This window comes from Anser brachyrhynchus (assembly GCF_964034855.1).
Source record: "Anser brachyrhynchus genome assembly, chromosome: 1".
Taxonomy (NCBI): domain Eukaryota; kingdom Metazoa; phylum Chordata; class Aves; order Anseriformes; family Anatidae; genus Anser; species Anser brachyrhynchus.
Genome location: NC_137694.1, coordinates 39,267,229 through 39,281,418, shown reverse-complemented (window position 1 = coordinate 39,281,418; position 14,190 = coordinate 39,267,229). Strand labels below are relative to the sequence as shown.

Below are 14,190 nucleotides of genomic sequence, written 5' to 3'. Positions count from 1 at the left end.
CCATTCTCTCTCCATGCCATTTTTTCTCCCAATACCAAAGCCAACAGGCTTTCAGCTGTTTTGGCTGGTGCTGGTGGCTCATGTGGTTTCACATGGAAGCTCGGGGCCAGCATCTTTGTGTGGGGGTGACTGAGCTGCCTGCTCACAGTGCGGGTGGTGGGACTCACGGCCCCTTTTGAGAAGGAGCAGGTACAGACGTGTTCAACAGAGTCACCTAAGGAGGAGCCCTTGGTCCCCATGCTCCAGAGAACAGTTACATACTATGCATACAACAATCGGTCATTTGAATGCATAAACAACTCTATTTTTCGAAGAATAGACAACAAAATGTTGAGCATTTAATCAACCCAAAGAACAGTCTTCCCACTGCATGAATTAAGATGCCAATGGCTGGCTCTTCCACCTGCTTGGGGTGTCATGGGTTAGAAATGTTCTTATTACTCTCTTTTGTGTATCTCCCTGGAACAATGATCTTGGCTCCTCTTTTCTTTGCTGACTGATGAGTACCTTCAGGGAGAGTACGTACTCAGGGAGCAAGTGCTTAGGTGCTTGCTGATGCTGCAGACTTCAGACCGATTTCATATCCCAGGATTCATTCCCTGACCACACAAAGCTTTCTGGAGTCCTGTTGAAGGCTAAACAGAACAAGAGGCCTGGGAGAATTTCACAGAAGGCTGTGGCACTTCTAAAAGAGATGAAACCTGTTTCTAGTAGAACAATCTCCCAAATTACTTTTTTTCTTAAAAAGCTGGGAGAGCTCCTTCCTCAATGATAAAGTCAGTTCATTAACTGTAAATGCTGACAATAACTGCAGTGAAATCTATAGATAGTCTTGAGAAGCTCTTGTTATGCACGGAACAAAATTAATAACTGCAGACACCTGTCAAAACAATGATTACATATCAAGAATGACTCCAGATGAAAAAGGAGATGTTTGAAACTTCCTTCAAGTATTAGTTTTGGAGTCCTGAGACTTTCAAAGCCAGTTGGAGAAGACTCTTGGTATGTGCATGCACTATACTTAGTGGAAGTCTTGAGATTCACAGATGGAGTTTTTTCCCTTATTAAAGAAGGCATATTTTTTGCTTGACAAGTGGAAAATGTTGCCACCTGTGAAAAGATTAAATAGGGATTTTGAGTGGACTCTTTGTCTGTGACTGAGTTTTTTAGAAATCCTGGCTGTGGGCCAGCTCTCAAGAGGAATATTCCTAATGTTTGTTTTTTCCTATGACTGAGATCGGATCCTTAGATAATTTTGTCAATGACACAACAAACTGTTTTATGGAGGGAATATACTCATATTTCCTATGTCTCCAGAGTCACTGAAGCAGAAGTCTGTGATTCTCGTTATGTGAACAAGATGTTCTTAATGTTGATACTGCCTTTTCTTTCCAGCACACTTGTGTTAGGTATAAACACATGGAATTCTTTCTACTTCATTTATTAGCATGGGTAAATTTGCATTCTTCTTTTAAATTCCTAATTTCATGTAGATGGGACTCTCTTGTAGCAAAGACAGATAAGAGTTGAATCAATTTCCTGAGCTTAGTTTAGATAACATACAATAACACCCAATTACTTTTAATAATAACGTTGGAGAGTGATAAGTTTGTCCCTTACACAATTATCATTGCCATGCTAGTGAAGGAGAACAGGAGACAAATGTTATGGCTGGCGGAGATGCTGGTCCATCCTTTGCTGGTGGAAGGAGCACAGCTCTGCTGGAGGCTGAGTGCTGTGCCCTCTTGCTGCACCTGAGCTTCTGCAGAGTTATTACACCTCACAGACTTGGAAAGGATTTTCTAACAATGTTGTTTTTGCTGCTGTGATCCTAGTTCTGTTCTTTTGTTGTTAGCTTTCCTGTGTTCATGTTCTTACTCCTTTATCTCCACTTTCTTGACTTCCAGTGCTTTCCTGGAGGAAGACCATTAATTTCGCTACACACATTTTAACAATTTAAGGTTTTCCTTAAGTGGTTGAATAATAAGGTTTTTCAGCAAGACCTTAACTTTCATACAGTGACCTAAACTGACGGTAGAGAAATGTCTGATTATGAGATTATTGTTCCAGTCTCTTATTCAACAGTCAGAGGAAATATGCTGTATAGCTGAAATTCCTATTACAGAGGACAGAGATAGGAGATACTTTGGTTGGCTCTTATATGCGGGCCACTAAGCCAGGACGCAAACACGGAGCAGCAGCAGCAAGGACTGTGCAAATGGTTGGTCTCAATTTGAGATTAAGTACAACCACCAGGTTACCCAGGGATGTTCTCCCCCACCAAGGGAAGGAGGTCTGAAGCCACGTGCCCAGCTGAAGCAGCTTCTCCCGCAGTGGCATTCCCCGTGCTTCTCCACTGGTGTCTGCTAAAGCTTGGCCTTTATGCATTTCTGTTTTTCTTACAGGTCATCCCATCTTCTTCATGGCATTCACTTGTTTCTCTGGCTAGCTTTTTGCCTTGGCCAAACTTGTATCTGCAGCTTCCCTGAGGACTTTCTGAGTTCCCAACTAAAACCTCGTATAGTATCTAGCATGCCAGAGCAGTGAGCTGGTGGCGTACCCTGTCTGCTCTACCAAAATAACCCATCAGGAGAGGATGTGCTAAACTCTCCTTCGGCTGTTACTGGTGGTAACACTGCACTTCTGTGGCATGAGTGCTTTAAGGCAGAAGTCACCCACCTGTGCTTGTGTGTCCTTGTAGATCACCAGAACACTGAAGTTGACCACAGTACCTACTGCTCACTATTTGGCAAATAAGTTGATGAAAATTTTTCTTCCATGTATCAGGCCATAAAACCTTGATGGCTCTTTTTCTCTTCTGCTTTGAGGCTTCTGCTAACCAACCCATTCTTCCTTTGTAGCTACTCTGTCGCTCTTCTGTGGTCAAGCCATAGTATTTCCTTAGAAAATGCAACTTCCTTCTTCTCCCACAGGCCCCCAGCTCTTTACTTGTCTGGAGCAAGTAACTGCATGTGGAAGCCTCCTCATTGCCCGCTTTCTTACCATTTCAGTCTCCTCAGCCATTGCACTTCCATCTTTTTATATCGAACCCGAGCTCTTCATCCATCACAAAACCCCAACGCTATTCTTAACATCCCATAAAATTCTGCTGTTTGCTTCCTGTCTCTTGAAACCCTCTCTACTCCTTGAGTTGTGCCTTGCCATGCATCTTTTTTTCTTCTGCAGATATTTAACGCCCTTCTCATCCCCATTCACTGCTGATCCTGTCCCACCTTAACAAGACCGTCCCAAAACTCACCCATCGACAGTATTTCTTTTTCACTTGCCTTCCAGCTGCAGTGACCCCACCCACCCTGGCTTTCTCATTTGTGCTGAGAACCTGCACACCCCCTGCTAAAACCTATTTTCATCTGGGATCGTTTTAATTTTTTTTTTTGATCTTTGTAGCTTGTTACTTCCCATGTGGATTGAATTCCTGCCTAAACGATTGTTTGCTTTCTCAGCATTTGTCCTTCATTGGTGTTTCACCTCGTTCAGGTTCTTCACAGAAGGGACCTAGGCTCACGATCTCTGAAAAGCCAAGCACATATAACCAGCTGCTCTGTGCTGTGGTCCCTCCCAACAAGAATGCATCCGCTGCCTTGCCCTTCCTCGATACCTAGATGTAGTTAGACCTTGACTGTTTAGCTGCTGCCTGTGTTTAATTCAATTGAGCTGCAAGCTCTGGTGCAGCCTGAGCAACCCGACTCTTGCCAGTCCCATGCTTGTGCTGCACCCTCCACTTACCCTCGGCACCTGCGTGCCATGCGTTTTGTATGTGATGCTGCCACTGCCTCTCTGCTGTGTATCATCTGAACTTTGCCAGCTGTTTGGTAATCCCCTGACCAGCTCCGTCTGCCACATACAGCGTTGGAGAGAAAATGAAAAGGCACATGGGAGAATTCGTTGTTTGGCATATACTGCCAGCAGCAGCCTTGTGCAGCAGACCTTCATCTCTCCTGTGGTCCACTGTGACCTGAAATCTGCTGGGTAACTCACAGAGTCATTGAGGTTGGAAAAGCCCTCCAGGATCATCTGGTCCAACCATCCCGCTACCACCAATGTCACCCACTGAACCGTGTCCCTAAGCACCAGGTCCAACCTTTCCTTGAGCACCCCCAGGGACGGTGACTCCACCACCTCCCTGCGCAACCCATCCCAATGCCTGACTGCGCTTTCTGAGTACTCATGCACATCCGTTGTGTCACACGGGTCTGAGGTGAGAGTGTCTTGTGCGGCAGTTGTGAGAAGTTGTCACTGAAAACTAGGACGTGCAGGGAGCAGAATCTGTTCGTAAGGGTCTACGAGTAATGTTTTTTGTAAAAGACAGTCTATGTTGAAATGAAACACTATTCATCATTTTTTTTTTTTTTTTTGCTCCCCAGGGCACCTAATGAGAACCCGTGACCTGTAATTTATACTTCACCAAGGATTCTGGACATCTGGGGCGGTTAGTGTAAGTATTAGAATAACTTGGGAAGGACTAATTGAGGATGAACACAATTTTGTGAGGTGTTAGGCCCTGATTAAATGCTCTTTACTGTGTAGTCACATTTTATTACAACTTACATATGTTTGGAACACTGATAGAAAAGAAAGCATGTCATCTATTTACAATCACTACACATTTACATTATATTATTTACAGATAATGAATTTAGTAATATATATGAGCAGAAAATATAGCAAATATCAATATGAAACTGTACAGGGCTTAATCTCATGTCCTTTACTGTGGTTGCATTTCACTGTAATAATAAATACAGTTCTATATTTACAAATTTTTACTTTAAAAATCTATTAAATGAATTTTAACAATTTCAAGTTTAAAATATTTGATCAAAATATTTCAAACATGCTTACAAAAATAAGACACAAAGCCTTTAGGACTTTCTGCAAGCTAAAAAAGTTCTGATAAAAGAAGCTTTCTTTAACTAGTCTTTAGAATTATAACATTATCTTGCTTCTCAAATCACTTTACAAACTTCTTAAATATAGCGAGCTGAAAGGAATTTCACTGACATTAAGCAGTGCAGCACAGATGGACCCAAGTTAAATTAAAGCTAAGTAAACATGGTAATAGGTATTGTGCAATGGTTGACTGATCCTCTGTTTAATCCAAAGTGGTTTCAGGCATCGTTCTCCAGCTGTATGCTGCACTGCTTCAAAACCCACAAGAGATAAAGGATTAAGATAAGTACTCAGCTGACTTTATCGTACATAATTTCGGTATTGGTTCATTTTTTTTCCTGAAAGATGAACATGTCAGCCAAAGTCAACTGATGGCATCTGTAACTGCAAAACTAAAAATACGCCAATGTGAATGGACAAGAAAATCAGGGCATATCCATTGTTGGCAACAGATTCTTCACTGTGAAAATCCATTCTTGGAGTCCCAGGAAGTTACATATGCAGTAACAGATGAACAACCGTGATCATCTGTAACTGATTACCTTAATTACTGGGCTAGGCTAACCTTGGTAATGTTCAGAAATTAGTCTCATTCACCCAGAAGCTGAGTGGCCATTAACCGAGAAGTGATTACTGGGCTATTAAATGTTACTCCTCAGGGAGCTATTTTTAACAACAAAAAAAATCAAAAACTTCACTTCCGTGTCTTAAATGATCAGCTCACTTGAGCAAAAAGTTCCAGCTCTAAAAAAGGATGACTGGAATGTCCTCTGATGGCTTGACTAAGGTCAAAGACTGATATTGTGGGAAGTGAAGGGAGCTCTGTCATCTGAGATATTTTGGCAGTAGACTTGGCAAAGACTTGAAGTTTCTTCTCATCTAATTGCATGATGTCTAAATGTAAATGCCTTGATTCAGCAAAGTATTAATAGATTTAAATCCAGAGAGTAACTCTGTGTTAATCTAATCTAACCGACTCGTAAACTAATGCCATCAGGCATCCCTGAATACTAATAGCTGCTCCAATAACTTTTTGGCAATAGATCCAATTTGAATTTATACATATGTGATGACAGATAGTTCACCCCAAGCCATGCTAACTTGCTTGGCTTGCTAATGACCATCACTGTCAACAATTGGTACCTTTATTTCTGTGTTGTATATCCCTAACATCAACTTCCAGGGGTCCATACTGGATCCTTCTCCTCTTGACTTAGTCCTCTGCTCTCAAACTTCTTTTCCCAGAAGCTGCTACTTATATACTGTGATCAAGTCACTTCTTTGATAAGTTGTTTTGTAAATTTATGATATTCAAATCCTTTTCAATTTCCCAGTCTTCTTCACAGCGTGTGAATACAAGAACTGTCTGAAATATTTCAGTAGTGCCTGTATCAGCGCTAAGAACACAAATCATACAACCTCTTCACTCCTACTTAATATTCCTGCATCTGTCCTTAGCCAAAAGGATGCAGTGGCCTCTGAATCTTCATCTGACTAAGGACCATGAGCTAGAGGCTTTCTAGAAGCACTGTTTCACAGGACAGAAATTGTGCTATGAGCAGGACTACTGTTTTTGTTCCTACACAAATGACCTTAAATAATTGTTTCTATGTGAATGCCTTTGGTGTCATTTATTTGTACTCAGCACACCAGTCTTCCTATATTCATGACTTGCTATGTAGTATTTCCCACTCTCAAATTCTATGAGTCCCTCACCTACCAATTTTATCAGCAGTAATTCTGGAAGTAATTCTACTGGCATGCTAGCAATTCATGACCAGGCTCTGCAGAACCTCACTAGAAAAATATTCATGTGACAACAGCTTGCCATTTATGATTACATTTTAAGTGCTCAGCAGGATTTTAATTAATTTCCTTCCTACCATATTATTGTTGTGGTTTTGACTGACAATTAAAAATGTCAAGTCATCCGACTTCTAAAAAAATCCAAGCCTAAGAGCAGGTAAACTGTTAAATGAATTCTATCAGTTGAACATGGAGCTTCATCAAAGTCTATTCTGCAGAAACCTTTAGGACTTCCAACAGGAATACTTTTCCACTTAGATACCCTGCTGAATGAGGGCCACACACGGATGCTTATAAAAACAATCTTGACACTGAATATCTATTATTAAGTTCGAATTATAATAAACAGGAAAACAAAAACAAAAACCCAACCCCTGAAACAAACAGTGCCAGGTGAAGAAAAAGCTTACCAATTTAACATGGTATTTTTGCTCTTGACCAACTGCCTTTTCCGAGAGGTGCTACTTTAAAAGAGAGCAGCCAACACAACTGCACAAACTGCAACAGCTTTCAGTTTCTCTCTTCATTCCAGCATTTCGGAGACAGGCCGTGAAGGCTCAAGTATTGGATTTTCAGCCTGCTGCAACTTTTGTCATCATCTGTTTTGTGATGCATGTAAAAATAATTCAGAGGCATTCTCTAGGTTGTAGACGCACACCCATACTTATTTTTGGGATTAAAAAAATTTGTAAACATCAATATTTTCTGCATTGCCACTGAAACTAGCGACACGGAACAAATGCTACTGATGAAAGATTGCAGCTTTCTGTCATTTGATAAGATGATGGCATTAGTGAATTGCTGGTAGGCATGTCGTATGATATGCTAGCACTTGTGAAGGTTACCAATGCTTGTGTTGAGTCACAAGATTGTTTTTCTATGTCTTCTGAATTCACAGAGATCAGACTAGCATGTTTTGATCTCCTCCATAAGAATGTTTGCTTTCGCAAACTTCCCAAGTCCTCCTTGAAGTGTGGATTGAAAAGTATATAAAGGAGTGGGTTTAGACACGCAGGCAGTGGGACAATTACTAGCAGTATTGACTTTATCACTTCTGGGCTGATAAAAGTCAGGTTTAGTAAGGAGGAAAAAGATAAGAAGGCCACAGGGCAATAAAGAATGCAATTAGTAAAAAGTAGCAAGGCTATATGTTTGACCATAGAACAATCCCAAATGTTGTCTAGTTCTCCCTTTTCTAAACTGCAGTAGAGCTTTGTGTAAGCAACAGTCATTACCAGAAAACAAAGTGAGTTCAGCAACACCAGTGCTACCATGTAGCCCATAGCAGTGGGTTCTCCAAATGGTAATGGCAAACAAAGCGGAGAGACCCCATACTCACTCCCAGTGAGGAGTGGTATTACTGCAATGATAAGTGCCAACATAAAACAAAAGAAAATGGCAATTTTGACACTAGCAATAGAGGATTTTGTTTCAAACTTTGTAGCATGCTTTACAGAGAATGCACGTTCCAGTGCGGCTAAGGTAAGGAGGAAAATGGAAGCTTCTGAAGCAAAAATGGAGAGAAGACCAGTCATTTGGCAACCGATTCCACTTTCCCACCGTGCTCCATACTGAGCAAAGCTACCAAAAGTTGATGCATCCACACTAGCCAGTACTCCACTGGCAAGGCCCATGAAGGCATTTACAATAGCTATTAGACCAATCAGAAGTTTTATGGAGGACATATACAACGGAGATCTGAAAACTGTAGCAGTCACCAGCGCGTTGCAAATGAAGGTCAAACCCACTATGGTCCACACTCCAATTCTGATGAGCCAGCTCCCAAACAGATGGTCACATGGTTTGAAGGGACCTGAAAAGTCAAAAACAAACAAACAAAAGGGCAATGGAAACCCATGTAAACTAAAAGTTAATTTTGTACTTTGTAAGACTTCAACTTTCATGCCTCTTGCAAAAGTTCTCAGCACAATCAAGCAGTGAATTTTATTGTAAAAGGGGATCTGAAAATTTTCTTTCTTTGTAGTAGAGATCTCCGTAATGTGCTGCTCATATGCATGTTACACGAGTCTTTGTTCCTCAACCCAAATATTATATACATACATATATATATATATATATACACACATACATATATATATTTGCCTAGTTGTACACATGCAGTATGAATACCATGGGTAATTTCTCAGGAAAGAAAAGGGTGGCTGTGCTAATGAGCCCTGGTGAAGTGTGATGTAATGGATATGGACAGATGCACTTTGGCTACCTAATTAACATGTCATTACATGGTCCAAGTCCCCTTTGCAGTGTCTTTTCAGAAGACTGCTTTGCTCTTCATTTTCTCTATTTCATCCACAATGATTCCAGGATATGACTTAAATGGCTTTGACCTTTACAAGTATAAGGCCAAGCCTATTTTTTGATATCCTATGTGTGAGGAAGAAAGCACTTTAATGCATGTAGCATTGAAACGAATAAGAGAAGGTGGGTTTTTAAACAAATCCATTCCAAATAAATTCATGATGCATTTTGTAATGTTTTTTGTCAGGAATTTGGAATGGATCCTTAGAGGCAAGTTGCACAGACAGAGAAATCTGGGTGTCATCATTAAGTCTGCCATCATCTCCACCACTCTCACTGAAGTAATGGCTACTAAATATCCCATCTTCATAGACAAATGCAGGATGGACCATAGTGCTACAAGTTTGAATAGGGATCCAATATGATCTGAGATGATTCAGTTTAGACTCCGAGGAGAAATCTGACCTTTTAGAGGAGATCAGGGTTCTTGAAGAATTTTAATAATGATAGAAGACTTGACATGTTTTAGTCTGGCTACAAACAGACCTTTTGGGACTAACCTATTTGAGAAAATATCCCTATAGTGGAATATTTAAATATTTCATTTAAGATTCAAGTAATTTTTTCTGTTTAAGTTGACTATTAAGCTACATTGCAGGCAAGGAACGAGCACTGCAGAAAGTGAAATGTATTGTTTCATAGACTGTTTGATACAGCAGTTCCAGAATGACACATCCATGAGATATGAAGATAAATGGGGAAGGTAGTTTGAAGATAGGCACCAAATAAAATTGGATTGTCAGTTTTGTATTCTCTTGAGGTCAAATACGTGAGCTAGGTTGTAAGAGGAGAAGGCTTATGTGGCTCATTGATTTCATCATCTTAGCAGCCTGCAACAAACAGTTTGTGACCCAAAGTGTTCCGAATCACAGAAAATTGAAGCTGTATTTGTATGTGTAAGGGCTGCCTTTTTGGAGGTGTTTCCAATGATCTGTGGCTGAAGGCAGGTCAGTATGACTGAAGCCTGTTGTCCTCTCATAGATTTGAGGCGTATATGCTGTGTGATTGAAGCTGAATACTCTGCTGTCTGAGAAACATATATCTTAATACTAGTCAGCTGTGCTTCCTCAAAGCATGTCCTCCACAGTGGTCTCTGATTGTCTATGCAGACACAACCCGAGCAGCTGAGATGTACTCCATATGACTACAGTTGTTGCCATCCAGTAGGCAGAAGCACCCATTGTGTCAGTTTGTAAGTTTTTCTAAGATACCATTTGAAAGATCAGCATGGAAGCTAGATTTTCTCTTAGGTCTGGTGATAACTTACCTTGAAGATGAGGACATTTCTGTGAACTCGATAGTTCCAAAGGAGGCCATAGGAGAATACAGAATGGTCAAATGCTTCTAAATTCTTTCTTTGGCCTCCTACCTTTTCTATTTCTCTTGACATAACATCTTTTCATTTATTATTTGCTGTTATAAACAAGAATCTTGGCTTGGAGTGAGTCTTGAAGTACTAGCTGTCACTTGCATTTTTTTGTTCATGTGTTACAATTTAAGAATGGCTAGGGAAACCGCTTGCTGAGTCAGGATGCTAAAACTAGAAGCAACATTCTAAGTTATTTCCTTGCCTTAAAGGAAACTTTCAGTGGAATTGGTTTCCAATTTAATCACTTAAAAAAAAAACATGTTACTCCACAGGGATACACTATTCTACAAAAAAATGACAGTGCTGGGAGTCCCTTGTGTGTATGTTAATATAGTACTGTACAGTACATCCTAGACATTGAACTAAACTGTGTGCTGTTCGAGAAGCTCAAATGTAAAATAACTCAATGAAGTTGAGAAGAATTACTTCAGCTTTGCAAAGGAATGAGTGAGCAAAGATTCTGTTCTATTATCTGTTTCTTGGCAGAAGAGAACCTTTGCTTTTCCATTCCCTCGATAAGGCGGATCAATTCCTGTGGTAAGGGGCTTGGAGTGAGGATCTGCCAGAGGACTCTGAAACTTCTGGTACATTCATAGATGAATTCAGTACCTGAATATTTTTCTGAACTTCAATGCAGAATTTTGTATTTTTGTACAATGTATCCAGTCTCAGCAAATTATTGCAGAACATAGTGTTACTGTCCTTGTTTCAGATTCAGAGTTCGTTCTGCATTTCAAATATCTGGTAGTATTATGCTTAGATTCCTAGGTACTTGGCAGTTTCATACCTGGAGAAGGTGAGCATTGCACTGAATGATGAGCTTTCAAATCTTCTTCAAAGTCAAGCAGAAAATCTTCAAAGTCACGCTCATCTGTGGGGGAGGAAATACCCAGATTTGATACTGCAATTTTCAGGAAAATTTCTTTTAGTACAAACTCCAAAAACATCTTCGGTATTTAAGGCCTGTTCTCATCTCTTTGCCTGCCAAACTGTAAGCAGAAGCAGATGTATGCTTACTTGGTTTTGAATCACTTTACTCAAGATTATTTAAAAAGTTGGCACCATTACTTCTCTGAAAATAATCACTTTTAGAAAGGTACATTCTCCATTACCTAATTTGTAGTGTGGTGACTACCTAGGAAGGGGTTTAAAATACAAATTCCACTGTTGTGCCAGGATACAAAGAATTAACCCAGGTTCTTTTATGTTTCTTGTGTCATCACTTTATGTATTCTTGGCTCTGTTCTTGCTGGGACTAGCCCTGAACTCTGAGACACACTGGTTTGCAGGAGTGGAAATAGCAAAGAAAGCAGCAGGATGGTATAAAATGCATGTATACACTTACGTAACAGGTCAAATAACAGACCTTGTGCTGAAGGGGAAGAAAAATACAGTAAACTTCTGTTCTTGAGAGCAGATGCGCTCTTTGGTACCCAGGAAGTGCTGAGAAAAAAACCGAGCAGCTATGCCTAAGTAGCCACACTAGCTCTGTGACTGATCCTGAAACATGTACACAGCACAATAGCCAAGGTGTTGCTACTTCCAAAGCTGGCAAGAAATTGAATCTTTGCTGCCCTATTATTGTATGGGGTTACATACCAGCACCACTTCCCTGTCTCTCAAGTAAATGGAAAATTTCACTTCCCACGTTATTATTTGGAGAGAAGGAAGAGTGAGTGAGATTTTTGAAAGATAGACCTGACAAAATGAATTTGCTAAGCTTGGGAACACTGACATATTACCAGGCAAGAGAGAGGAAGGTACTGCCTTGGTGACTGCGAAAGAGTATTGGATTTAAAATCACAGATTGCTTACTAGAAAAATCACAGCCTTCAGGTAGATTTAAAAGCAAAAGGTGACAGTTACCTTGAATTTGTAACAACCCAACATCTTTCCTGTGAAAATCATCAATGCTGCTATTCTCATCTTTGTTCCATTGGCTGGAGATTTTGTAGTGGCTCTCACAAGCTCCAAAGGCACAGCACTGATAAGCATAAGGCATTTCCATGACCCTGTAGAAGAACAAGGAAGCATGCCATGATACTGGTTTAGAGCACCAGAGTTACTCAATTGTACTGCTCACAGTTTCAATTGTTAGCACAAATGAACTTGATTAAGTAGCCGCGATTGAAAGTCAAAATATTTAAGGGTAAAAATCAATCATGATGATACAAATTGAGGATTCACAAATAGAATTCCACATCAGACATGCAGATGATTTCTACGGTAATTTTAGTAAAGGCACAGTGAAGCTTTCTTATGCATTTTCATGGGAGATATGGATGTAGAACGTGACTTGCAGTTTATTGAATGTTACTCTTAAGAGTTCTGTTTCTTTTTTATGTCTTAATAATTTTACAGTGTAACTCCACAGTTTCTTCACATTACTTTCTTAATGGCTTCTTTTAAAAAAGGGCAAGATCACAACTGCGCCTACCTGCTTAACAGGCAAAACCAAAACTTCACTTCCCAATGATAATTTTTCCAGTTTGGGGAAAATGAGATCTAATTTTGGATTCAAACTTCATCTCTCTCTTTTCACATCAAATTTTATCACAGTAAAATGGCAAAAAGGAGATTGTCTTTTGTGCACAGACCAAGGAAGCAGTATTCTACACTGAAAGGGGAATGAATCACAAATGCAGCATATGTGAAAACAGATGTCACTGAAAAAAGGCTTTACTTTATTAATTCTCACAGGAGTGAGCACAGTCATTGCAGGACACTGCATGTTCATTCCTAACTCCTTTAATATCATTGGTTTCCCTAACACAAAACTGAGTATGAGTGAGCGAGTTTCAAAGATTTTGAGGTTTTCTATTGCCAGAAAATTGCTGATTTCCTGTATGTTTTGAATTCCATTCATTCAGGGATGTCCAAATTCTGGGGTAGTACGTAAGAACTACATATGTTCAACTTCTACAGACTACTTCTTCTATTCCTTGGATACACTTTGTACTTTGGAAGTGGAGATATTTAATATGCAGTTCCCCAATAGTACATAGTAAAACCTAAAAAATTATCTTAATTTCAAAAGTTCAATAAACCAAAAGCTTCAGATATAAATAGGTAACTAGGTTATTCTGTCTTAAAAAGAATAAAATAGAACTGTATCCTACTTTCAGGTTACTTTCAACAGGTTTATCATGTAAATTAACATAATGAATGTTCCAAGCAACCTTTAATGTCCTGGAAAATCCAGCAGGGAGTCTGTCTGAAGCAGGCCCAATACCAATAGGACTTGTGCACTAGCCAAAGGCTCGGTACAAAGCAGAACAAAGTGAACCCTAAGCTCTGAAGTGATTTTTAAGTTAGTGCATTTGGGGGCATTTAGATTCTATATACTTATATTTCTGTTGGGAATTAGCAACAACAATCTGTACTCTTGTACCCAATACAAGAAGTTATGTAAGCTGTTTTTAAAGTACTCCAATAAAAGTTCAAGGTGACCAAGATCTAGTTATCATGCAACTTCAGGCCAGCAGATTTAAATATGTAATTTCTAATTCATTTCTGTGCATGTTATCTTTTAAAATATGGAGATTATCCTGATTAAACATTTTGATAAACATTTCCTAGAAGCCCTTAAATAAACTATTACTAAACCCTTCGCTTACTAGACTAACCCATACCTAGTCACTTGGGTTGAAAAACAATCCACATCCCCAAAAGAAATGCCCCTTTTTTGACAGACAAACACACAAACAAAACCCAACAAAAACAAACCACAAAACACCTTATAAAAAGAAATGCTGAAAGTTCTGCAAGGTGATGACTGCAACTTG

General features: G+C 39.7%; 1 protein-coding gene across 5 annotated transcripts in view; it reads right to left on the bottom strand.

The window, feature by feature from the left end:
• Positions 1–4,503: 4,503 nt before the first annotated feature.
• The window catches only part of LGR5 (leucine rich repeat containing G protein-coupled receptor 5), a 91,821-nt gene continuing 82,134 nt past the window's right edge, over positions 4,504–14,190 (bottom strand). For all 5 annotated transcript variants that reach the window (XM_080577707.1, XM_080577708.1, XM_080577709.1 and 2 more), the window contains 3 exons: positions 12,272–12,417; positions 11,193–11,276; positions 4,504–8,530 (listed from right to left, as the gene is read on the bottom strand). In XM_080577707.1, the coding sequence (XP_080433833.1) occupies positions 7,440–8,530; positions 11,193–11,276; positions 12,272–12,417 (1,321 nt within the window). In that variant the 3' untranslated portion in view covers positions 4,504–7,439. The remainder of the gene's footprint in view (positions 8,531–11,192; positions 11,277–12,271; positions 12,418–14,190) is intronic.